Here is a 25,138-nt window from a genome sequence, read left to right as displayed (position 1 = left end):
CAGTTGGTGGCAGGGAAATAACTAAAAGAAATAGTTTGTTGCCCTAATTACTTGCTATATTCATCGCATATTGGTAGTTTATTGCTCACAGATCATCAGAACATTATAAAGATGAGAGAAGATCTTAGAAGGCTTTACTTTTTTTGCCCTAAATGCCTGTTTGAAATAATACTAAACTCTATGTCATCAAGTCTAATAGGCTCTACTAATTTTACAGAGCTCATGCTGTGTCTGAGTCTAGACTCGGTCAATCAGTTGTAAATGTAGCTCTCCGGAAGCACCTTTTAAAGGAACTCAGCCATTTTTTTTTTTAGTATCATTGATTGTCATTTGGTACTTTTTGTATTTGAATGCATTTAAGTGTCTAGGTTGCTTAAAGCATGATGTAGCTGCTATAGTCTTCATTTATATTCAGGAGGAAATAGTTATAATAATGATAATATAGATCAGCTTTGAAACTAAATAAATTAATAGCTCTGAGTCGCATTTACCGCCCCAGTGCTACTGAGACAGGAGATAAAGACATGGAAAAATGAATGGATGAAATAATTTGCTTCACCAACATAACTTTCATTTGTATGGAACAGTAGTGATAATCAGAGATGTCAAAGCCCTTTTCAAAAATAGTTTTCCAGCCAAAATTATGAAAGTAATGCATGCTCATGATAGAAGATTTGGAAAAACTTTTTATGCATACTTCATGCCTACTTGTGATCTTCTCCTGTATGAAATTTTGTGCTCCACATTTTTCACTCAACATGACAATGTAAATATTTCCCAGTATCTGAAAATTGATCCTAATAGGCACTGTCCTGTAGAGGCATAAAGTCATGCTGGTAAGTGCTATGTACTGATAGAAAAAAAGGTGCTTAATTAGAGCAGCTGGCTTTAATTCAGAGATTTGCAGGCCATTCGGCCGGTACAAGCCAGAGCACTTATTGCCTGTATAATCCACTAGCCCCTGAGAGCTGCCTGTGGTCTGGACTGGCTGAGTTCCTGCTTCCTTTATTCCACCTCTTCAACCTTATTATTATTTTTTTTTTAACGTTTATTTATTTTTGGGACAGAGAGAGACAGAGCATGAACGGGGGAGGGGCAGAGAGAGAGGGAGACACAGAATCGGAAACAGGCTCCAGGCTCTGAGCCATCAGCCCAGAGCCTGATGCGGGGCTCAAACTCACGGACCGCGAGATCGTGACCTGGCTGAAGTCGGACGCTTAACCGACTGCGCCACCCAGGCGCCCCCTCTTCAACCTTATTAATGGTTGAATTATGTATCAACTATTCTTATATATAAAATGTTCATTCTCTCTGAACATGAAGAGATAGGGTAATGGTTTTTGTCAAAATAAACAGGTAGCAGATGTTGATCTGAAAGTGTTTAAGGATTGAAGCCTAATCATTTAGATGAGAGCCAAGCCTCTGGCTGGTTTTCATGGTTTTAAGTTCTAGACATGTATCCTTTTATGAAAAAATACATACCGCCTTTTAGAACTTTACAAGGATGAAGTTTTATTAATATTCTATTTTGATACAAAAATGCCTTGCTTTCATTGTGGAAGAATATAAAAGATGTGTGCATAGGGAGGAATTCTTATATGTTATATATGGAATTCTTGGAAGTTCCTCCCAGGAAAAATTCAGTTTTCTACACGTTTTAGTTTGTCAGTAGAGTATTGTTATGTGGTCTGTGTGCAGACTTAAGTATATAAAAGCCACATTGTCTACAAGGCACATTAAGATTGGAAATTCATACAATTGTTATCATAATCATTGGATTCTAATTCATGAAAAATCACACGAAGTCACACTCTATTTTTTTCTTTCAGCCAGATGAATTGTACTTCGAGGAGGGTGATATTATCTACATTACTGACATGGTAAGTCTAGCTAATATTTTGTAATACCACATATCAACTAAAGATGCATAAGACTATTTGTGTAGCTGTAACATTGTACATCATTTAAAGCTGTGTCTGTACAGAAATATATATGCCTGAGTTTGTTCATTTTAGTACAATCTGTAATAATAGCATAAAATTGGAAGTAGCCTTTGTGTCCACCACTTGGAAAATGGTTGAAAAAACTTTGGTATATCCACAGACAGGGTATTATGCAGCTATAAAAAATAATGAGGACTATCTCTAAATGCTATTGTGGAGTACTTTAAGTGGAAAAAGACAAAGTAAAAAGATATGGATAGTATGCCTTATTTATCTAAGAGAGGTTATATGTATAACTATTTTCTTCAACTTAAAACAAAAAAAATCAAAGGAGAAATCATAAAGTAAAAATTTAAAAATAGTTTCTTCTATGGCAGGGAAGGAAAAAAGGGTGGAGGGAACATAGATGGAACCTATAGACTTTTAAGAAATCTTCTTGTTTTGGAGATCTGACTTTGGAGCGATGTACACTTTTGCATAGTCATAAAATTAAATTAAATGGTGAAAAGCAATCCCTGAAATTTAAAAGCACAGTGAATCAAATGAAGTTAATGATACGCAGGTAAATGGCATAACCACACAGAAAGAAGCTGTCCCAAGTCACGTTAAACCTCAGCGGTTCGACTGAACATCCCCGGCCAGATCCCCGGGAAGGACAAAAAGGACCGGCAAGAAAAAAACAGTTGTAAACTGTTTTCAGTCCTGATCTTGTTGCAGAAGCGGTGGCATTGCTGTCCTGAGATCACTGCACGTACATTGTGGTTTAGAGCAAATGAGTCGTTAGGTCTGTGACACTGAAAATTGGGATTTTTCAGCCTGCAACAAAAGATACACACATGAAAGATCAATGAGGTTAAGTAAAAATCCCGTAGCTCTGCATTTGTATTGCAAGCATGTTGTATTTTATCTAAAATAAAATAAAAAATATGTCCCGCTCTGTCCTTTGAAAAGGCCTAGAAAAAAAAAAAAAAAGACCAACCCAATAATAATGTGTTATTTGCATTCAAAGGAAAAGGAACAAGGCTCTTTTGCAAAATAGCTATTACCAGGTTGGGGGCAGCAGAGGTACAAGATAATCCCAGAACTCTGCGTTATTAGGAAGCCAGGAAGCCTCCAAAGACAGAACTTTCTAGTTCCTAGAAAGACAGGAACTAAGTTGAAGAGGGTGTCCCTAGTCAAAGGTGGGGCAATTTGAGCAGTCAACCAGGGCAACAGTCCCCAAGAATTGAAACGCATTTGTGATGTTTAAATTCACAAGCTCCTAATGATACTTCAAAAATCCCATCATCATAATTCTTCACCCCGAGGGGATGCTAGGGAACCAACTTTGTCTTCTGACAACTTCAGTTAAGGAAAATAATTAGCATTGATCTGCCTTTTCTCTGTGAACTTTGTCTCTGTGTAACCTGAAAGTTGATGAGGGAAAATTTTTCTTAAAGAGAGATTCTAATTGTTTATTTTTTTAAATCTTATTTTATTTTTTAACATCTATTCATTTTTGAGAGACAGAGAGAGAGAGCATGAGCATGGGAAGGGCAGAGAGAGAGGGAGACACAGAATCTGAAACAGTCTCCAGGCTCTGAGCTGTCAGCACAGAGCCTGATGCGGGGCTTGAGCCCAGGAACCATGAGATTGTGACCTGAGCCGAAGTCAGGCACATAACTGACTGAGCCACCCAGGCACCCTGATATCCTAACTGTTCAAATGAAAAAGGCATGATAGAATGTCACGGTTTTGCAACCCCTAGGAAATAATGAATCCAGCTAATGTATACCAGCAACTAACTAACATTACAAAAAGAGAGACCACCAGACATTATTTGTCTCCTGGTGGAAGACATCAATACTACCTATGAGATAGTCTTGCCCAAAAAACTGAATCTAAATCTAATTAAACCTTTAGAACTAATGACCCATTTCTAGGCAATATGGGGAACAGAAGAACACATTTTTGATAACACAGGGATGCGATAGGTAAAATCTACACTGTTTGAAACTCAGCAGAACAGATAAACTGGTTTCTGACTTCTTCAACAAGTGTATTATGAAGAAGTGAAAAAAAAAAAAAATGGAGGGAGTGGCACCTGGGTGGCTCAGTTGGTTAAGCGTCCGACTGGCTCAGGTCATGATCTCTTGGTCCATGAGTTCAAGCCCCACATCTGGGTCTGTGCTGACAGCTCAGAGCCTGGAGCCTGCTTCAGATCCTGCTCCCTCTTTCTCTGCTCCTCCTCTGCTCATGCTCTCTGTCTTTCAAAAATAAATAAACGTTAAAAAAATTTTTTTAAAAATTTGTTTTAAAACTTGGAGGAGACTAAAAGAAAAGAGGCAAATCAATCAGTCATATTGTATGGCCCTTATTTGGATTCCCAATTGTGAAAAACTGGATTCCAAACTGGAAAATTTGGACCTTGATCTAGATATTTGATGGTAGTAAGAAATTATTAAAATAAATTTTAAGCTGTGGTAATGTCTTTGGAAAAAAATCCTTATCTTTGAGGAATATGTACTGAAATATGTACAGATGATATAATGTCTACAGTTTGCTTCAAAATAATCTGAAGGAGAGGGAAGTTGTGGTGGAAATATATGGAATGATATTGGCCACGAGGAAATAATTTATGCAGTTGGGAGATGAGTGTATGTAAGCGTATTATACTGTTCTTTTTACTTTTTATAGGTGTGAGTTTTTCCAAAATAAAGTTTCCCAAAAAAGAAAGGTGAAATAAAGTGATCTTTAGAAAAAAAAAAAATCATGAAGCTTGGAGAAACTAGACTCTGGACAAAAAAATTCTATGGCTAGTTTAAACTAAATGTAATTGTGTTCTTCTCTTCCATATACTCTCTGATTTGTGTGATTGTTGAGGCTCTGCGATGAAGTGTATTGTGTTTGTTGCAGGCTTATGTGTGTATATTTGTACTTTAATGATAAGGGGAATGGACATCCATAAGTAGGGGTGAGGAAGCTTGGTCAGTGTGATCAGGACTGATGGACATTTTGTAGAGCAGGCGCACTCTGTGAGCCAAACAGTTTTAAAAGTGATTGACTGTAAACTGGATTTGGTGCCACTTAATTGAACTCTTCTTTCACTAGAGTGATACCAATTGGTGGAAAGGCACCTCCAAAGGCAAGACTGGACTAATCCCAAGCAACTATGGTAAGTAAGCAGGGCTGTGGTGGTTTTGCTTTGGGTATGCTCTTTGCACGTTCAGTTCTCTAGAGGGTTCCTGGGGCTTTCTGCTTGCTGCTGTGGCTGCAAAATCGGTGGAGTCATTGCCAACGTAGGATGTTTTCTACTCCGTGAACCTCTTGTCAATTAAATGGTAATGCACACTGGAGGTACTTGAACGTGATTCTTTGGCTTAAGAAAATGCATTGTAGCACTCTTGATAGAACCCAAGGTTTCCAAAGAAAGAAATGCTTGTGGCTCTCCCTTATTCAACTCTTAGAAAATTTTCTTCTTTCTTTCTTTTTGCTTATTTATTTATTTAGATTTCTTTATTTCTTTAATTTATTTATTTATTGCTGTTAAACTACATCTCACAGATTTGTTTCTTAGCCTAGCCTTTTCTTTTGGGATGAAGTGACCCTGCCTTGTTAATTCACGTGTGGGGCAGTTATGTTCATTATCAGGTATCAAGGCAGTTGGAGGGGTTTGCGTAGTGAGATGTGGCCCCTGCCACGAAGCTAATGACGTTTTGGGGTGATGGGGGGGTTTGTGGGGTCCGGAACTGATGGCCAAGAAAGAATTCTTGAAGACGTCTTTGGTGCAAAAATGGCGATTTTATTAAAGCATGGGGACAGGTCTCATGGGCAGGAAGAGCTGTGCTAGGGTTGTGACGGGTAACTCCTTATATACCAGGTTGGGACGGGGTCAGGGATAGAGTAAGTCTCTAAGGAATTCTGGAAGCAACGTTTCTAGGACCTTGAGGGACTAGCTGTTGCTAGGGAAACACCATTTATCACTGTTTAATAAAACCTCAGACACAAGTCCCTTCAGGTGCCTATTGGGGGCCATAAACTTGGAGCATGATTGCCAGCATATATCCTCGGGCAGTTGAGATAAAGGACTTACAGGATCCTCGAGGTTGGGACAATGTTCAGCTGAGGTTCTCTTTTGCTCCTAGCAAAGTGTCATCATCAAGGCAGCTGAGCTCCCAGAGGGAGGTCACTCTGGGTCTCAAGGACTTGTCAGTAAGGGAATTTAATTTACCTTAGTTTCCCATGTCACCATGGCAAGCACTTAAACCCCTTTCCTTTGTTCTTGGGTAGCTGGGAGTGTCCAAGGAACATCACACAATCTCAGCTGGGTTGGGGGTGGGGGTTGCTAGCTTGTGCTTTGCCCCTTAGCCTGCCTCATGCCCCATCATCAAAGCCACTTCTAGTTGGGAGAGGGACAAACAGACAAAAGTACTTATGTAGAAAACAGCAAAGTAAAGTAAAAAGAGCACAGGATTGGCAAACAGGATTTTAATCCTTTTTCTTCCACTTCTTAATAACAAGGGTCTTTGGTGAAGGCACTTAACTGCTGTCCCCGGGACTGTATAATGAGAGGTTTGATTTATTTTTATTTTTTTTATTTAAAAAAAAAATTTTTTTTTTCAAAGTTTATTTATTTTTGGGACAGAGAGAGACAGAGCATGAACGGGGGAGGGGCAGAGAGAGAGGGAGACACAGAATCGGAAACAGGCTCCAGGCTCCGAGCCATCAGCCCAGAGCCCGACGCGGGGCTCAAACCCACGGACCGCGAGATCGTGACCTGGCTGAAGTCGGACGCTTAACCGACTGCGCCACCCAGGCGCCCCAATGAGAGGTTTGATTTAAATCACTTCCCAAGATTCCTTTGACTTCAGCATTCGATGAGTCCCTAGACCAGTGGGGCTGGCATCAGGCACCAGTTCTAAGCACTGGCAGAAGACTGAAAATTTCAAGGAAGGCACTGCAATGCCAGGGGAGCCAGGAGGGGACGAGGGGAAGGGGAGGGGAAGTGAGAGCTAAGGTTTGGGGCCCAACACAGGGACCCCACTTGCCCTGGTCTAAAGGGGATACCTGAGTGGCTCAGTTAGTTAAGCATCTGACTTCGGCTCAGGTGATGATCTTGCGGTTCATGAGTTCAAGCCCTGTGTCAGGCTCAGTGCTGACAGCTTGGAGCCTGGAGCCTGGAGCCTGCTTTGGATTCTGTGTCTCCTCCTCTCTCTGCCCCTCCCATGCTCATGCTCTCTCTCTCTGTTTCTCAATAATAAATAAACGTTAAAAAAAAAATTTAAAGGCGATACCGTTCTGGGTTAAAAAAGACTTGTGGGGCGTCTGGGTGGCTCAGTCGGTAAAGCGTCCGACTTCACCTCAGGTCATGATCTTGTGGTGTGTGGGTTCGAGCCCCGCGTCGGGCTGTGTGCTGACAGCTCAGAGCCTGGAGCCTGCTTCGGATTCTGTGTCTCCCTCCCTCTCTGCGCATCCCCGACTCATGCTCTGTCTCTCAAAAATGAATGTTAAAAAAAAAAAAAAGAAGCAGTTCTACATTCTTCTAACCTTTGAAATCCCCAGTCTCCCTCCACCATGCACTCCACTTCAGCCAGGCATAGACACTGAGCATGTAGTTCTTCTGTTGCTTTGGATCCCCAGTGGCCAAGGGAGTGTCCAGGTACATACAGCTCTTTAGGGCGGGAGGGGGTGGGTCTGAAGTCTGTTTTGAACCACAGTCTTCAGGTGGTCATACTCCTGCTTCCAGGACAACTGAGAACACACCTTCCTTAGAGGCAGGTAGGTGTGCCGATTGCCCTCTGTAAATAAAGGAGGCAAACTGTTTCCCCCTCCCGCGTGCCCCTCACATGCGCACACACGAGGGAAACAATTATTTTCAGCCGTCGTCAAGTAGGGTGTTTTTACAGAATGTAAAATTGAACATCAGATGTTTTCTTTTGCCTGTTTGTGACTGCGTTTATTGCATCCTTGAGTATACTGGTGTGCAGGCCACGGATCTGTTTGTTTTTGCTTCCAGTTAATTGCCGCGTTTGTTTTTGTTTATACTTCCTCTCAATTGCTGTGGTGTTGCCTTACTGCTTAGCTTTGCTTTCATTTCACAGATAATTCAGCTTCTTTTAAAGCGGGAAACATCGGTTTGCTTTTCTGCTACTTTTTCAATCCACATTGGAAGGGATGCTGTGTGGTGAGGGCCGTGGCTGGGGACTGCCAGGTGGCTTCCGTGAGTCATTTGGGCAGTGTGCTCACTGTTGGGTTTGCACTTTCTCTTTTCAATCTAGTGGCCGAGCAGGCAGAATCCATTGACAATCCATTGCACGAAGCTGCAAAAAGAGGTAGGTGTGATTGTTTTTCATTGGGATACGCAGTGCTGTGTACAGTAAAACACACAGGTCTTAATTATATGGTTTGATGACTTTTTTTTTAATGTTGATTTATTTCTGAGAGAGAGAGAGAGAGAGAGAGAGAGAGAGCAAGCTCAAGTGGGGAACGGGCAGAGAGAGGGGGACAGAGGATCTGAAACAGGCTCTACACTGAGAGCAGAGAGCCCAATGTGAGGCTTGAATTCACAGCCTATGAGATGATGATCTGAGCCGAAGTTGGAGGGTTAACCTAACCGACTGAGCCACCAGGGTGCCCCAGTTTGACAAACGTGCACACCCATGTAACCAACACCCGGATCAAGAGCTAGAACATTTCTGTCATCCGAGAAAGTTCCAGTTAACCCCTGCCTCCCCCAGAGGCAGTCTCTGTTCCACTATCACCCTAGAAAGAGAAGTGATTTTAATTTTTTTTTTTTTTTTTTTTTTTTAGTTTTCTTAAGTAATCTCTACATCCCAATGTGGGGCTCCAACTCACAACCCCGAGATCAAGAGTCACGTGCTCTACCAACTGAGCCAGCCCGGTGCCCTTGCGATTTTAATTTTTAATTAAAAATGTCAGCCACCAAACACTTCTGAGTACTTTACGTACCCTGTGCTCAGTGGTAAGCTGAAAGGCATGGTCTGTGACTCCCAGAGCTCAGAGTCCGGCAGGAGAGAGATGTGTGTAACAGATCATTATAAGATGGTGTCAGAAGCACAGCAGTGGGAGTTATGTTTAAGTTAAACAGGCTGTAGAGGCCAGCATGAGTCACTGGAGGGCAGTGGGGTGGAGGCTTCCTGGGGATAAAGCATTTAGGAGGGTATTGGTATAGGGCAAGTGTGTGGGGTAAGGATGGAGTTGGGGAGGGACAGAGCAACAGGGGTGGGCCTCGTTTGGGGGGCTCTATCTTGTTGTTTTCTTCTTTAAATTTTTTTAATGTTTATATTTGAGAAGGAGAGAGAGAGTACATGAGCTGGGGAGGTGCAGAGAGAGAGAGAGAAAGAGAGAGAGCAAGAAGATGAAGGGGGAGGGGCAGAGAGCGAGGGAGACACAGAATCTGAAGCAGGGTCTAGGCTCTGAGCTGTCAGCACAGAGCCTGATGTGGGGCTTCAGCTTATAAACTGTGAGATCATGACCTGAGCCGAAATCGAGTTGGATGCTTAACTGACTGAGCCACCCAGGAGCCCCTAAATAACTGGAATTTAAGTAAAAACTTGAAGGGAGAAAGAAAGAAAGAAAGAAAGAAAGAAAGAAAGAAAGAAAGAAAGAAAGAAAGAAAGAGAAAGAAAGGGAATTATTTGTAAGTTAGATATTTAGGACATTAGCCAAAGGATTTTAAATTAATAGTTATATTTATGGGGCGCCTGGGTGGCGCAGTCGGTTAAGCGTCCGTCTTCAGCCAGGTCACGATCTCGTGGTCCGTGAGTTCGAGCCCCGCGTCGGGCTCTGGGCTGATGGCTCAGAGCCTGGAGCCTGTTTCCGATTCTGTGTCTCCCTCTCTCTCTCTGCCCCTCCCCTGTTCATGCTCTGTCTCTCTCTGTCCCAAAAATAAATAAACGTTGAAAAAAAAAAAAATTAAAAAAAAAAAAAAATAAATTAATAGTTATATTTTAACATATGAGAGCAGCAACTTTGAGTAGGTTATTTAGTGTTTGTTTTCTTATTTTCTCATAAGAACTGATTTTAAGATGCATTTCATATGAATATGAGTATTATCTACTTGTTCTTAGGTTTGACTGGTTTTTTCCCCCAAGTTCCAGGATTTCACGAAGCAGAAAAATTACATGTAGGTAGCTTTTACAGAGTAAGACTACCATAAGTAGACTCACGTAGGCAACTCCTCCCCTTAACCTACCATTGAAAATTGTTGTTGTACAATCTATCAAGCTTATTCGTTACTTCATCAGTTTCATACACACTGTTTAGTGTATGTGTACCAACCCATGTACACCATCAATTGAATGTTTGTGTCCCCTGAAAATTCACATGTCGAAACTCAACCCCAATGTGGCGGTATTTGGAGGTAGGGACTTCGGCAGGTGGTTAGGTTATGAGGGCTCTGCCCTCATGAAGGGAACTGGTAGAGACCCCAGAAGAGCTCTCTCACTCTGCTCTTTCTGTTGAAGGGGTGGAAAGACAGCGTCTATGAACCAGGAAGTAGGCTCTTACCAGACACTGAATCTGCTGGCGCCTTGATTCTGGACTTCCCAGAACTGTGACAAATAATTCGTGTCCCTTAAGCCATTCCTACTCTACCTCCCCTCACCCCCCCCCCCCCCCCCCGCAAATTGTTAAGGCTTTTCATTAATAAGTTGGGAGTGAAAATGTGCCATAATGAATGCATTACTGAGGAGGTCTTAATTTCAGATTTGCTGACTAAATCCATTCTAGGTGGAAATGTATGGAGGATGAAATGGATTTCAAAGCAAAACAAAACCCTCTTTCTTGTGCTTTTATAAACGTAAAACTTTTTCAGGCAACTTGAGCTGGTTAAGAGAGTGTTTGGACAACCGAGTCGGTGTGAATGGCTTAGACAAAGCTGGAAGCACTGCCCTGTACTGGGCCTGCCACGGGGGCCACAAAGGTACTATGTTCTGTTCATTACCGTCGATGTCCATGCTGCTGAAAATGTGCTTCAGGTGGGGGAGCGGGGTTTACAGAAATGAAACAAAAATTATGCTTTTCACATCCTGTAGAAGATCGGCCAAAACCTTGCCCCGGGAGGTCTGGAAAACAGTAGGTAGGATGCTCACTGCATGGACCTCTCTCACTTGAAAGAGTGGGAACTTCCTTTCCTCTCTTGAGCTTGGAGAGGTTACAGGAAAACCATAGTAATGTCAACACAAACCCCACTATCTAATCTGACAGAAGAAAGGGGCAGAAGTGACTACTCTGCCTGCTGCTCTAGCTTAGCTTTTCCCAAGACATGTTTTCATGGTTTACATGAATGTTTAATGCATGCTGTTACATTCAGGGGAAGGACAGCATTTGTGTCAGTTAGTGGTTGAGTGGGCAGCCTTCTCAGTTGCAACCAGTAATACAACAAATGGAATTTCTAGATCTGTTTCAGCCTGACCCCAAATCTGCCACATCCACTCTCTTTCCCCCTCTCCCTACAACACACACACAAAATAAATATGACAGCAATGAGAAAGAGCACCCAACAAACTAAACAGCACAGCCAGAGGACAGTTCGTGGCTCTTCCCCAAAAGAAGCCGATCTCATTTTAGCTAACAAACGCAGATTCGTTAAATGACTGTAAAGTGTCATAGTGAATGTAGAGATATTTCTATAATAGTTGCCATGTGAAAAATGCAAAAGCCAAATTATTGGAACACAGTTTTTCCTTAGATAATTCTACTTTTTAGGCTCTTAAGTCTTGTATTTACATAAATTTTAACAAATTTGTTGCAAGGATTTTTTTGAAGATTCTTCTAAAGAATCAATCCTCTTTTTAAAATGATTATGCCTAGTCTTGTCAGCCTTTTCCTTTGCACTCTTGAAAAATACCTTTTCTATTTCAGATATAGTGGAGATGCTGTTTACTCAACCAAACATTGAACTGAACCAACAGGTAAGTTCGCTTATGCGGAAGTTGGTGGTCACTTAACACACCTGCCTTGTTCTCGTGGTGTGGCTTATGGGCATGGAAAGTCCTATCTTTGTGCCTTGAACGGACCTTTTCCCATTTATTATCTTTCATACAGTTTTTAATCCAAGTAGTAGAAGTGCATCATTAAAAATGTACCGTTGTACCGAAGTCCAAATTGTATAAAGCCCAAAACACCTACCATGTTCCTTCTCATATGTCACTCTCAACGTTTAGCTCTTAACTCTTGCCTTCATGTTACTAAGGAAGATGCTTATGGGGCTGTCCCCTAAGTCATCATCTTCATAAATGTTTCAGTGTCCCATCTGAAGGTTGAGGCTTATCAGCTGCCCCAACTCTGATCTGCCAGTGCCCACCCTTTGCTCCTCTGGTCTGCCCCACGTATCATATCATAGTTTTTGGTTATATTACTCTATGATGCTTACAAGTATTATGGCTATTTAAATATTTAAATACTGCTCGCTGCTTGTATAACTTTTGTTTCTGTACTTCTTGACTTTTATTTTGCTGAGAATATTTTTTTTTTAGCAGTTTATTTATCTTGAGACAGAGAGAAAGCATGAGTGGGGGAGGGGCAGAGAGAGAAAGGAGAGAGCGAGACTCCCAAGTAGGCTCTACACTGTCCGTGCAGAGCCCAGTGCAGGGATCAAACTCAGGTAGCATGAAATCATGACCTAAGTCGGACACTTAACCGATTAAGCCACCCAGGAGCCCCTCGCTGGTTTTTGGTTTTTGTATCTCATTAAGATTCCCACACTGTTTAACGTTCTCTTGATATAATTTCTTTTTTCTCCCTGGAATGGTGCTTCCCGAAGCCCTCATCCTCGATCTCTGCTCTGAGCTTCTCTTTACTGTTGCCTTTCTCCCGGGGTGTGTCTTCACTTTTCTGGATTCCGTGTTTTCCTCCTTTTGTTGAAGAACATCCTTGAAGATTCCTAAGAAAGGGGACCTAGGGATTGATTATTTGGCTGACAGAATTCTAGGTTGAAAATGATTTTCGTCAGAATTTTGCAGGCAAGGCTCTATGGTATTTCGGTTTTTAGGATTGCTCTTGAGAAGTTTGATGCCATTTTGATTCCCATTCTTTTGTGTGTGATCTGCTTTTTTGTTGCTTAGAATCATTACCCTGTCCTTGATGTTCTAAAATTTCTTAATGTGCTTCAGCATGTTTCTTCCCAGTAAAGGTGGTGGACTCTCTCAGCCTGAAAGGGTCTACTGTTTCTTTTCTAGTTTTTATTGACCATTGTCTTTATTCTTTGGTTCTGGAATGCCCGCCAGTAGTTAGGTTGGACCTCTTGTTGAGTCTCCAGTTATTTTAGTTTTTCTCAGATTTTTTACCTTTTTTTAAAGTTTATGTGTTTATTTTGAGAGAGAGAAACTGAGAAAGAGTATGCAGGGGAGGGGCAGAGAGAGAGGGAGAGATTGAAAATCCCAAGAAGGCTCTGTGCTGTCAGCGTGGAGCCCTACTCGGGGCTCGAACTCACCAACCATGAGATCACGACTGGAGCAGAAATCAAGACTTAACCAACTGAGCCACCCAGGCACTCCAAGATTTTCTTAGCTTTATGTTTTATTTTGGTTACCTTTTTAATTCCTCAATGTCCTAGGTTTTCTATTGCTATGTGACAAATAACCCACAAGCTTAGCTGCTTAAAACAACACGCATTTACCTTATACGTTCCGTAAGCCAGAATTCTGGGCATGGCAGAGCTGGGCTCTCTGCTCAGGGTCTCACGGGCCAGAGTCACGGTATTGGCCAGAAGCAGGTTCTCATCTGGAGCTCAGATCTCATTCCAGGTTCGTTCAGGTTGCCGGCGGGATTGAGTTTCTTGCACCTGCAGTGCTCTGGACCTCAGCTTTCAGAGATCACCCCTCTCCGTTGACATTTCACAACATGGCTGTTTGTTTTCTTCCTTAAGGTCACTAGGAGATTGTGTTTCTGAAGCTATACCTTTGGGAAAGGGCCCGTCTGATTTGGTCATGCCCACCCAGTATAATCTCTCTTTTGATGAACTCAATGTCAACTGATTAGAAACTGCATTATGGGAGTGATATCCTATTATATTCATTAGTCTCATACATACTTGAGGGGGAGGAATTTTACAGGGGGTGGATCCCCAGGGGGCGGGGATCTTGGGCAGCATCTTAGAATTTTGTCTACTTATAAGCTCTTTTACTCTCATGATTGCTTTCTTTTTTAAATGTTTCTTCTTTTTACTTATTTTTGGCGGGTGGGGGGACAGAGGATCTGAAGCAGGCTCTGTACTGACAGCAGAGAGCCTGACGCGGGGCTCACATTCATGAATGGCCAAGTCATAACTTGAGCCGAAGTCAGACGCTTAACTGACTGAGCCACCCAGGTGCCCTGCTGATTATTGCTTTTAAATAGCTTCTTTTCTTGTTGCATGATGCTGCATATCATGTTGTATCTTGACTATATTAATTACAGCTTTTTAAAACCTTTCCTGCCATTCACTGTACTGTGTCTTTTCCCTCTGAGATCCATTCATTTTGTTTTAATCTTCTCTCAAATATGAGAGGCTTTCCTCAAATACCTAGTATCTTCGTGTCTCCAGTCATGTTTAAGGGTGACTGGAAGTTCTGCATGCACATGGGGCTTACTGGCTGTGGGCTTCTCTGTAGGGTGAGGTGGAAAGGTCGTGGCTGTTGTGCTGGGTTATCCCCAGATGTCAGCGTGAGTATGCTCTCCCCCTCCACATGCGGGGCTATTCACCTCCACCAGAGGGTTGTCCTCCAGCTCCCTGCCTGCAGGTGCTAGGCTGTATACACTGGGGCAGCAGGGTAGGTAAAGGCAGCTGGGAGAGGAGTCTTACTGCTTAATTTGTAGGTGTCTCAGCTCACCCACCACTTTTAGTTCCTGGCCTTATTGCCACCTTCCCTTGTACCCGAGTCCCCTGAGCTTGGAAATTACCTGGTTCATTTTTCGACAGGGTCATCCTGCCATCCGCGCTGGGTCACCTGGCAGCAAGGAGAGAGGAAGGTGATCTAATTACTTTTTTTTTTTTTAACGTTTATTTATTTTGAGAGAGAGTGCGCATGCGCGAGCTGGGGAAGAGCTGAGAGAGATGGAAGAGAGAGAATCCCAAGCAGGCTCCCCACTCTCAGCACCGAGCCCGACATGGGGCTCGATCGCACGAACCAGGAGATCATGACCTGAGCCAAAATCAAGAGTCAGATGCTTAACCGACTGACTCACCCAGGCGCCCTGATTATTTCTATAAACACTTTCACCCAGTACTCTTGTGTCCAGTCCCGTGCCTCACGCTAGTTCCAGTGTCTCCGGGCATCGCCAGGGCCTGATTTCTTGCGAGGTTTGCAGGGGCAGGTCTGCTTGCTCCCTCCTGTTGTTTCCCTCTGCTCTGCCACGTCCGTTTCTCCTCTTTCATCCATCCCCTCCCCCCAAATGACTTTTCTCTCATCCCTTGAGTCTCCTTTCTCTCTGGGAACTGTATATGACTTTATAACTTGTTCTCACTTTGAGTTTGCTTGGAGTAAACCTGAATTCGTGCATGTTTTCAACCCACCGTCTCTTTTTAAAATGCTGCTTTCTCTTTTTAAATCACCATAGAACAAGTTGGGAGACACAGCTTTGCACGCCGCTGCCTGGAAAGGTTATGCAGATATTGTCCACTTGCTTCTGGAAAAAGGTAAAGCATGTGCCCCATCTGTCTGGCCTTTGCTCACCCTGGAAAAACAGGCTGTGTTCAATTACATTATTTGAAATAGTAGGAAGAATCATAGGCTCCATATTTTGAAACTGGGATTTTAACCTCTACTCTGTCTGTATCACAGAGTTTTTACAATAGGACGAAGTTACAGTAGTGATTCGTGTTAAATTTTTCGTTTTACGTTAAGAGCTTGGTAAGCTTTAAAATTACATATATTACTTTTCGTAGGAGTTTATTGTATATTTCTGTGGGATTAAAGGGTCCTTGGAGAAAGGCGTGTGTATGTGCACCCGTGCAGAGAAGATGCTGTCTCAGAAAGCTGTAGGGGAAAGGTGCTGAGGCCTCTGTTCACAAGGAAAGTCCTGACAGATAAAGAATGCTGTGGCTGTAATGTCCTGCTTTGATCTGAGCAGGTGCTACAAGTACAGGGAAGATGAAGATACCTCGATTCCCTATTTTTATACAAGAGGGGACAGTGAAATTATGAACTGACCATCCATCCATCCATTCATCCATCCATCTGTCACATAAATATTAATCCTTACAGAGGGCCAGGCATATCTCCCCGTCCTGCGTCCTGGTCCAGAAGCTATAATGTAAGATGCTTGAATCCCAAGTGTCTTATGGATGCACGTTCGTTAGGGATCCTCACAGCAATGTTGTGGGATATAGAGAGGACATGTTACTGATTTAAAGGACATTGGTGATGTACATCTCAGGTACAAAAGATCAGACAGCATGAGATGCCCCCTAAGGGTTATGCTGAGAACTGGGCTGTCTGTGCTGGCTGCCACTAACCACACAGGCCCCTGAGCCCATGAAATGAGCATGGTCTGGACCAAGATGTACTGTAAGTGTAACAGGCACATCAAATTTCAAAGACTTAGGGGGAAAAAAAAAAGACATAAAGTATCACAATAACTTTTATATCAGTTATATGATAAAGGGGTAACATTTTGGATCTACTGTGTTAAGTAAGATATGTCATTAAAACGATTTCCACCTTTTGAAAATGTGGCCACTAGAAAATTTAAAATGACACATGTGGCTCACATCGTATTTCTCTTGGGTAGCACTCGTTGAGAGGGACCCAGGAAATGGTCGTTTCTTCTCTTGCCTTGCTGGCTCCGAACATTTCCTGTCCTGAAAGAAATCATGTATAAGGGTTCTAAAGTGCAATTTAACGTAAGATATGATCAGTCACAGAGCTCTTAACCCTCCGGAATTTTTCCCCATGGCCCAATGAACGAATGAGGTTTCTATAGACCCTTAGCTGTGGGCAGATCTAAGTCTCATGAGAGAGACTTTTAGACACGGTCACCATATTCCTAATTAAACAAACCATGCTTTCTTGACTCAGTATTTTTGTCCCTTTGAGTTTCATTACACTTATTTTTTTGTTTCCTGAAGAGGATGAGATTACAAGCAAAATGGCTCTCTCCTGTACTGTGGCAGAAAGTATAAATTGGTAAAGCCTTCTGGGACAGCGATCAGACAGTAGCTAGCAGAATTAAAAATATACATAGCCTTATATCCCAGCATCACTTCTGGGAAGCCATACCTCAGAAAGCTGGTGTTCAAGGAGATTTACAGCAATATTGTTTGTGGTAAAGGAACAGCCTAAGTGTCCCTCGATAGGGGAAGAGGAGAGTTATTAAATAAATATTGGAATGCCCACAAAATTGAATACTTACAAATGTTTACATGGATTGAGCTATGTGTACTACTGAGGAATGAGTACCATTATATATTGCTAAGTTAAAAAAATCGAGTTACAGACTGTTATATGTGGTGCGATTTTACGTATATATGCATAGATGTCTGTGAGTGCATTCCTGCACCTGAGGGAGGTGAGGACTGATACCCACTTGCTGGGAATGGTTTCCCCCAGACAAACTGGAAGATGGGGCAGGGAGGGGTTAGTCAGGGGACGACACGGGACGTATGCTTTTGTTCAGCACACTTCTGCATTTGTGAAGCTCTGGCAACGAAAATATACCCACGAATTCTGACGTAATTTTTATCACCACGAAGACCCGGACAAAACGCAAGCAGAAGATGTGCTGTGGGAACAATGGATTGCCTCTAGGTTTTATGGTGTTACTCTTCTGCTAATTTGCACAAGAGTATACTTGGCAGATATGAAATACTAATCCCGGCAGGCACCACCCACACGGGCTTCTCTCAAGAAGCAAAGGGTATGTTAAACTAATCTCCAAAAGCTCGTGCCAAGACACATTGGAGTCCAACTGACTCCAGAGGTACCTCGGGGATAGTGAAGTCCCCCCTGAAAAGTCACATGCAGCAGTCTGAGGATTTGAAAGGAAAGGCTCTATTTTAATTGTGCCTAATTATTTGGGACGCAGCAGCAAGCGCCCTGATTTCAAGACGCCAAACGTGCTTTGACTGTTTTGAAAAAGCTAACTTCAGGGCCAGAATGGTTCTCTAGTCAGTTTGGCCAAAAGTGATTCGTCTTGGTGGGAAGAAGAGTCTGTAGTCCGCTACTACAGATTCTTCAAAAACACCTGACTTGCTTTTCTTGTGTTGGGGAAGGTGCAAGAACAGACTTGAGAAACAACGAGAAGAAGCTGGCCCTGGACATGGCCACCAACGCGGCCTGTGCGTCTCTCCTGAAAAAGAAACAGGGAACAGGTATTTGCCTTCGATCCTTCTTTCTTCTCTGACGCCATCATGACTAAGATTTACCATCTTAGAATTGGGGAAACGTTTTCTTGGTAAACTCTTCACGTGGTTCTGAAGTCAGATTTTATATCCTGGGTCTCATTTGGAACGTGCAACATTGAAGAATGCCTTCATGCAAGCAAATCGAAGAGACTTTGGCCTTTTAGTATTTTTTGTGTGTTTCCTTTGTTCCTTGCAATCAGGTCGTAATCACTTGCTTTCCAGTAGAGCCCTTATCAGAGAACCATGGTTCCGGATATGGTTTTACAAGTGGTTGTCTCTAAATATTTATTTTTCAATTAAGCACTGAAGAGCTCCATGATTATATTTTATCTCTGTTTTAAACGAGAGTATCAGTAAACTACGATCAGAATTATTCTGGTCTTGATAACCAATTTGATGTTTGTTTACAGACCGTGGGGTGGTTTTTAAAGGTAAAGTTTAGGTATACATTCTTCGAGATAAAAATATCTATTGGCGTGCGAGATGGAGTTGGAAAAAAAAAAAAAAAGAAAGGTCCTTGTGGTTATTTTGAAAAGGTGTTAAAGAAAAGGTGTGAAACTCACTTGCATTGTTCATGATTACTATTCAGAGACTGGCTGTTTATTGGACTTCTCTGTACATAATGTACTGAATGCTTCCCCCTGAAAGAAATGCTGGGGGGCGGTGTGCCTTACCCCTCCTTCTCATTTTCCTCTCCTGTCTCTCCCTTTCATCCACCATCAGCCTCCCGGCCCCTGAGGAACCCCGAGGGAGAAAAAAGAAAAATACAAGATGTTTTGGCTGGAGGGGACATTCAATCTTTTTTTCTCCCCCCCTCACTTCTCAAGCCTTCCTCTACTTTTATCTCGTGTTTGGCACTTTCATACCACTTTGGAGTATAAGCCAATGATCGATACATCTTGTCCACTGTTTTCTAGAATGGAACTAGTATAATGGAGAACTCGCTTTTCATGTCTTTAGTGAGCATTGGTACTCATCATTGGTACCAACCCTTTTTAGTATTGCTTTTTAGAGTCTAAAGTTTAGCCTGGTCCATGTTGGTGGAGAGTCACCAAAACAACTTCTGAGACATTTCTAGTGTAGAGTGAGTACATTTTTGTTTCTACTTTAATCTGAGGACGTTGTCACCCTCCGGGCTTGTGGAGTGAGGTACTGATTTGTTTTCCTATATGAATCACATTCCCATTCGTTTTGGAACCCTTGGAAAGCTTCTCTCTTCCTTAAGTCCCCTTTGTTTTATGAGAAGAGGTGGTGTTACCTTGTCCCATATCCCTGTTCCCGCGGAAGCAACAAAATACAGTCAGACCTCTGGTTTCCTGCTTTAGTTAATCAAAAATAGCAAACAGTCCTCCTTTCTTCATGACTTGCCAAGGGAGCTTCCCAGAATGATCCTCCTTGCCCATCACCAAATTCCCGTCATAGCCCTCCTCACGAGTCTGCTGTTCCTTTTGTTCTTTACTCCAGATATGTCTTTGTTTCAGTTTCTTACTTCTTTTAACTTCAGTTCAGATGTAGTGTAAACCACTAAGCGGCTTGGGTTTCTTAATTATGTCAGCCGTGAATGCTCACTGGCAGAGCTGGTGTTTCTTTAAAGTAATTACTCATGCATAGATGGATCGAGGGTCTGCTAAGTGAGCGGGAAAGTATGTACCAGCTGCGTGGTGCTCCCCAGCTACATTTTGATTGAGAAGTGTATATGCAGCCATGTAGGAGAGATACTTTTACTTGGCACAGACCTCTTCCTTCCTGCTGCCTTGGTTGGGTCAGGAAGTAGGACTATGGCCCAACTTCCTTTTTCTGCCACTGACTTCCTGTTGTTCTATGGGTACCTTCAGAATGTCCTGAGCGAGGAGTAAGGTTTCTTAGGAGCTGAAGGTTACCAGAGCCCCATGTACACTATGAGCTTGATCGCGATAGGCAAGGAGAATGCCACACTTGCTCAGACCCCAGAGAGCTGCACCCAGAAGCCTCCATCTGGGCACCCAGAGCTGGGAAGGCACATCTGCTCTTTTTCCCTCACCCTTCTGCAGTCTTTGTAGAACAGGGCTGGGAGGTAGGTCTCCTCTGCTCTGTTCACACTAAGTGTCTTTGGTCTACTTTCCTAAATGTGTAATGATTAGATAATGGACTCATCAATGAGGTAATCTTAGGGCTTGACACAGAGGCAAGAAATGAATTTTCATATTTCAGTTTTCACGTTACCTTTTTCTTTTCTTTTTTCTCGCTTCATTACCTCAATCGTCCAGTGAAAAGTCTGAATTTGTATTGTGATCTTAGTTGGAGTAAGAGTTGAATATTGGGCCATATAGCTAATTGCCAGCACGAACTCTACACTGGGAAAAGTATATTCTGATGTTGTTTTCCAGTTTTAAAAGCACATCTTGGAATTTTTTTTTTTTTAAGAGAGAGAGTGCACTAGCAGGGGAGAGGGGCAGAGGGAGAGAGAGCGAGAGAGACAGAAACTCTCAGGCAGCCTCCACACTCAGCATGAAGCTGACATGGGGCTCCATCCCACAACCCTGGGATCATGACCTGAGCCGAAATCAAGAGTCAAATGCTCAATTGACTGGGCCACCCAGGCACCCCTTATCTTGGATTTTTTTTTTTTTTTCAACATTTATTTATTTTTGGGACAGAGAGAGACAGAGCATGAACGGGGGAGGGGCAGAGAGAGGGAGACACAGAATCGGAAACAGGCTCCAGGCTCTGAGCCATCAGCCCAGAGCCTGACGTGGGGCTCGAACTCACGGACAGTGAGATCGTGACCTGGCTGAAGTCGGACGATTAACCGACTGCGCCACCCAGGCGCCCCATATCTTGGATTTTTTTAATGAGAAAAAACAAGTCACGTTTTGTAGTTACCATGAAGGGTAACTTTGGGACGTGTGTAGGGCCGAGGTTCAGCCCCACCTTGAGGAGTCAACACTTTAAATTCTTTTTCCAGTTTTTACAAATTGGGGTATAATTTATATTAAGTAAAGTATATAAATCCTAAGTTTACATCTTGATTTTTTTTAAACTGTGCTTACACCTATTTGCCACAACCCGGATTAAGGTAGAGAACATTTTCCATACCCTGAAAACCCCTCCACGTCCTCCTCTTCTCTCACCATAGCCTAGTTTTGCCTGTGCTTGAACTTGATATAAATGGAATCAAACAGTATGTACTTTCTTGTGTCTAACTTCTTTTCACTTAATGCTGTGCCTGTGAGATTTATCCAGGTTACTGTGTCTGTCTTTCCACCCTTTATGGTTTGTTTGACTGTCTGTCTTAAGTGCTCGTACTTGGTTTGGAATGTGCAAATTCAGGTCAGTGACATTGAGGAGAGATGGAAGTCAGCTAGGGGGAATGGGGAGGCATGGTTAGGAGTTACATTACCATGATGGTCACGGCCCAAGATGGGCTATGAAGAGACGGAGCTCCTCAGCACTTGGCCATGTGAGAAGATTCCAGAGAAACTGTGCCTGGGAGCAATCCATAAAAGGAAGGAAGGAGAAGGAATTTATTTTCCCGGCTCGTTCCTGTCTCTTGATTTCCATTCAGTAAGAGTTTGCAGCATGGCGAGCCTTCTTCTCTTGCTAACAGGAGAAACGAGGTTGAAATAAAGCGCCAAGGTAACCATTGGAGGCCCAAGACTACCTCAGTGGGCAACACGTAGGATTGTAGGAGCAAAGCAGAGTAGGAAAGAGCCTTGCTATGGTCTTTTTGTCTGTGGCTTAAGAAGACAAAAAGTTTACAGCCAGTCCTGAAGTTGTGTGTGTACGTGGGATAGAACAAAGTATATTCCTCCCAGGTCTCTAGAACTTCTCATAAGGAGGATGGAGATGAATGCAGACAAGCTGGAGATTTCTAGTAGTTTGGAAGCTGGTGTGAAATTATTCAAGGCTGCCTCTGTTCTGTTTATATCCACTTCTTTGAATCCGAATCTTTCCTTCTCGTATACGTTTCTACCTCCCTTGTACCAACTCTCCCTTGTCCCTTTCTTTTTTCTCTATAATTATTTTCCTAAATTTGTAAAGATAATGACTGAGCAAAGCTACATTATCACTAGCAGACCTAAAATTAATAATTCCTTCATATCTTCAAGTATCTTGTCACTGTCCAGATTCACCATTTTTTCCCATACATGTTTGTGTCTGCTTTGTCGACTTACTTATCTGTTTCTTTATTTACAGTTTAAGTCAGGGTCTAAATAAGGTCAGGTTCTGATTGGTAGATACATCTCCTAAATCATTGTTTCCTTTCTTTCTCCTCTCCCCCTCTTTGTTTAGCCTGGCTATTTATTTATTAAAGAAGCAGGGTCAGTTTTCCTGAATTTCTCAGTCTAGGCATTGCATAAATGCATTCTCAGGGTGTTTGACAGGTTCCTCTTTCCTCTGTAATCTTGTCACTTGGTGTTAGATCTAAAGGTTCCTCTGTATTTTTGTCATTTGGTGTTAGATCTAGAGGTTTGATTAGATTCTACATTTTATGTGTCTGTGAAAGGGTAGATGGAAGAATGCTTCATGAAGAAAGCTGTGTTCTTTCATCAGAGGCACGTATTATCTGTCTGTCACTCATCCTGTGATGTTAGCATTCATTGATGATCGTTGTCTAGATCCATTAGTTCACTAACAGTTGTGAAATGGCCATATTCTAGTTCTGTCACTCCTGTCTCAGTTATCAGCTGGAACATTCTATAAAAAAAAATTGCCCTTCATCCATGGTTTGATGACTCCAAGGAATAGTTTGTGTAGTAGGAGAAGAATAAAGGCTTGATTTTCGTCCTTTATTTAGGAGTTTTTAAAATAATGTGCTGGTTCCTTCTCATTCTCCAAAGAGGACTAGTGGCTTCTCTGTGATGTGCGTTGAAATATTTGCTGTGTTTCAATCCATTGTATTTAGTATCCCTATTGATAGCTCCTCTTTGGCTAGTGGAGGCCTCTTCGGGTTGGATCGTGAACCTTTGACGCTCTCTTTGACGGCATCCTTGTTTTACGGTATGACAAGAGGTACACTTTCTGCCCCAGACTTGGAATCAGTCATTTCTCCAATGAGCACGGGAAGATAGTGTTTAGAGACCATGATAACATACACTTGTTGAGCTCTGACGGTGGTTAGGCTCGTGTTTCAGTTTGCCCCCTGAAATTACACCCCGTGTAACCTGTTGCTTATAGGCATTTAAATAGACAACCGGATAGGTGACCATTTAAAGATCAGATGTCTTCGTTTTGACCCCTGCTCAAGCTTGATGTCACGTATGGTAGGGTTCGGCTCTTTCTGTTTCAAATTTCTGGTGTTTTTTTTTTTTATTTCATTCTTTTACCTCTGAGCATACTTTATTTATCCGTGCTTTTTTAAAATTATTTTTTTTTAATTTATCCGTGCTTTTAGAGATGAAACCGAAGCTTCTGTGTTTTCATTCTGCTTCTTTTCCTTTTTTTTCCCCCCTCATTAGTTACCTTTCTACCCAGTGATCTTGCCTTCAAGTAAGGCTGCAGGCTGTCGACTGACCGAAGCCACATGTGGCACTTGTCATTGGGAGAGGGGGTTGGACGAGTGGAGGGGCATCCGGTGTGTTCCGTGCCGGTCACGGCACACGTGGCTGGTTGCATTTTGTGCAAGGTAGATTAATGGTACCTGCGGCCTACGGGCTTTACTTTTCTGCGTGTCCAAGGAACGAGCGGACAGCTGCGTTTGTCAGCCTCTGGGACAGCAGACACTGAACAGTCAGGCAGGAAAGCAAAAGTTGAAAAAGATCCTCAGGGGTGATACAGTCCCCGGGCCTGAGGAAAGATTACGATCCCTTGAGGTATCAGGAGCTTTGAAAGTGCAAACCAAATGTGAGCAATCTGTAATTTGCCCGTTTTGCCTTCCCGCCATTCCTTTTAGATGCTGTTCGAACATTAAGCAATGCCGAGGAGTATCTTGATGACGAAGACTCAGATTAATTCCCTTCTGGAGCTTTGAGATCTAAAACTTGTGTTCCTTTTGCCATTCCAAAACCCTCGTCTTTGCCAGAAGAGTGTTGGTAACCGGTTTTTGGTTTTTGGTTTTTTTTGGTTTGGGTTTTTTTGTTTTTGTTTTTGTTTTTGTTTTTTGAAGTCTATATGAACATGGAAGTCTTGCACTGTGTTTGAGTAGAACATGTAAATGGGTAGGTTCTCACCTTCAGTTTGCCAATAAGTGACTGGATATTTTGCTGTATAAAGTACATTTTTGTTCACCAGAGTAGAAGAAGAAGAGATTATTTCTATTTATCAAGCTAAAGGAATTTTAAGAATTTTTTTCTTTAAAAAAAAATGATCAGTTCTTTTTTGGTTTTTTTGTTTTGTTTTGTTTTGTTTTTTTAGTTAAAGTTCTTTACCTCAAGGATTAAAATATTTTGAGTGGGTTTTTCAAGGGGAAAAATGCTTGTTATAGTAATGAACCAAAAGACTTAACAGAAAATCGTCAGCTATTCTGACAAAAATAAACATTTGAAGAGACTGGATTCCTTTTGTCTGTTTTTTGTGGTATCACTCTTTGCCGGTAAATAAAGCTTTTTATATTTATATTTAGGTGAAGGCTGATTTTATCTTTTAAGTTGTATTTTATATTTATTAGCACAAAGGAATCACAGTAGCCAAATTTCTTTTCAGCTCTGTATATTGGCTTTGATTAGAGTCCATAATCATTGAGAAGATATATTTATAATGAAATACATAATGTTAGTCATCGTTAGACTTTTAGTTTATCTCTGAGGTTACACTTAGTATGAAGAAATTCAGCAACTCATTACAGTCTGCTGAAGGTCTGAAAATGAAAAAAATTGATTTCCTTATCATACAAGACGCCATGGTTTTCTGTAATGGAGTAGCCAGGAGCCATGAAATTTTTTTTACTTTGATA

At 42.2% G+C, this 25,138-nt stretch overlaps 1 protein-coding gene across 1 annotated transcript in view; it reads left to right on the top strand.

The window, feature by feature from the left end:
- OSTF1 (osteoclast stimulating factor 1) overlaps nt 1–24,740 on the top strand; it is a 58,091-nt gene extending 33,351 nt beyond the window's left edge. Inside the window, exons 3-10 of the mRNA XM_047830441.1 lie at nt 1,830–1,880; nt 5,034–5,097; nt 8,201–8,254; nt 10,759–10,866; nt 11,808–11,857; nt 15,483–15,561; nt 18,136–18,234; nt 24,140–24,740. Coding sequence (XP_047686397.1) covers nt 1,830–1,880; nt 5,034–5,097; nt 8,201–8,254; nt 10,759–10,866; nt 11,808–11,857; nt 15,483–15,561; nt 18,136–18,234; nt 24,140–24,198 — 564 coding nt within the window. The 3' untranslated portion in view covers nt 24,199–24,740. The remainder of the gene's footprint in view (nt 1–1,829; nt 1,881–5,033; nt 5,098–8,200; nt 8,255–10,758; nt 10,867–11,807; nt 11,858–15,482; nt 15,562–18,135; nt 18,235–24,139) is intronic.
- The last annotated feature ends 398 nt before the right edge of the window (nt 24,741–25,138 follow it).

Source organism: Prionailurus viverrinus, chromosome D4, assembly GCF_022837055.1.
Source record: "Prionailurus viverrinus isolate Anna chromosome D4, UM_Priviv_1.0, whole genome shotgun sequence".
NCBI classification, from domain to species: Eukaryota; Metazoa; Chordata; class Mammalia; order Carnivora; family Felidae; genus Prionailurus; species Prionailurus viverrinus.
The sequence above is the reverse complement of the archived record's forward strand: the minus strand, read 5'-3'. Positions and strand labels throughout refer to the sequence as shown.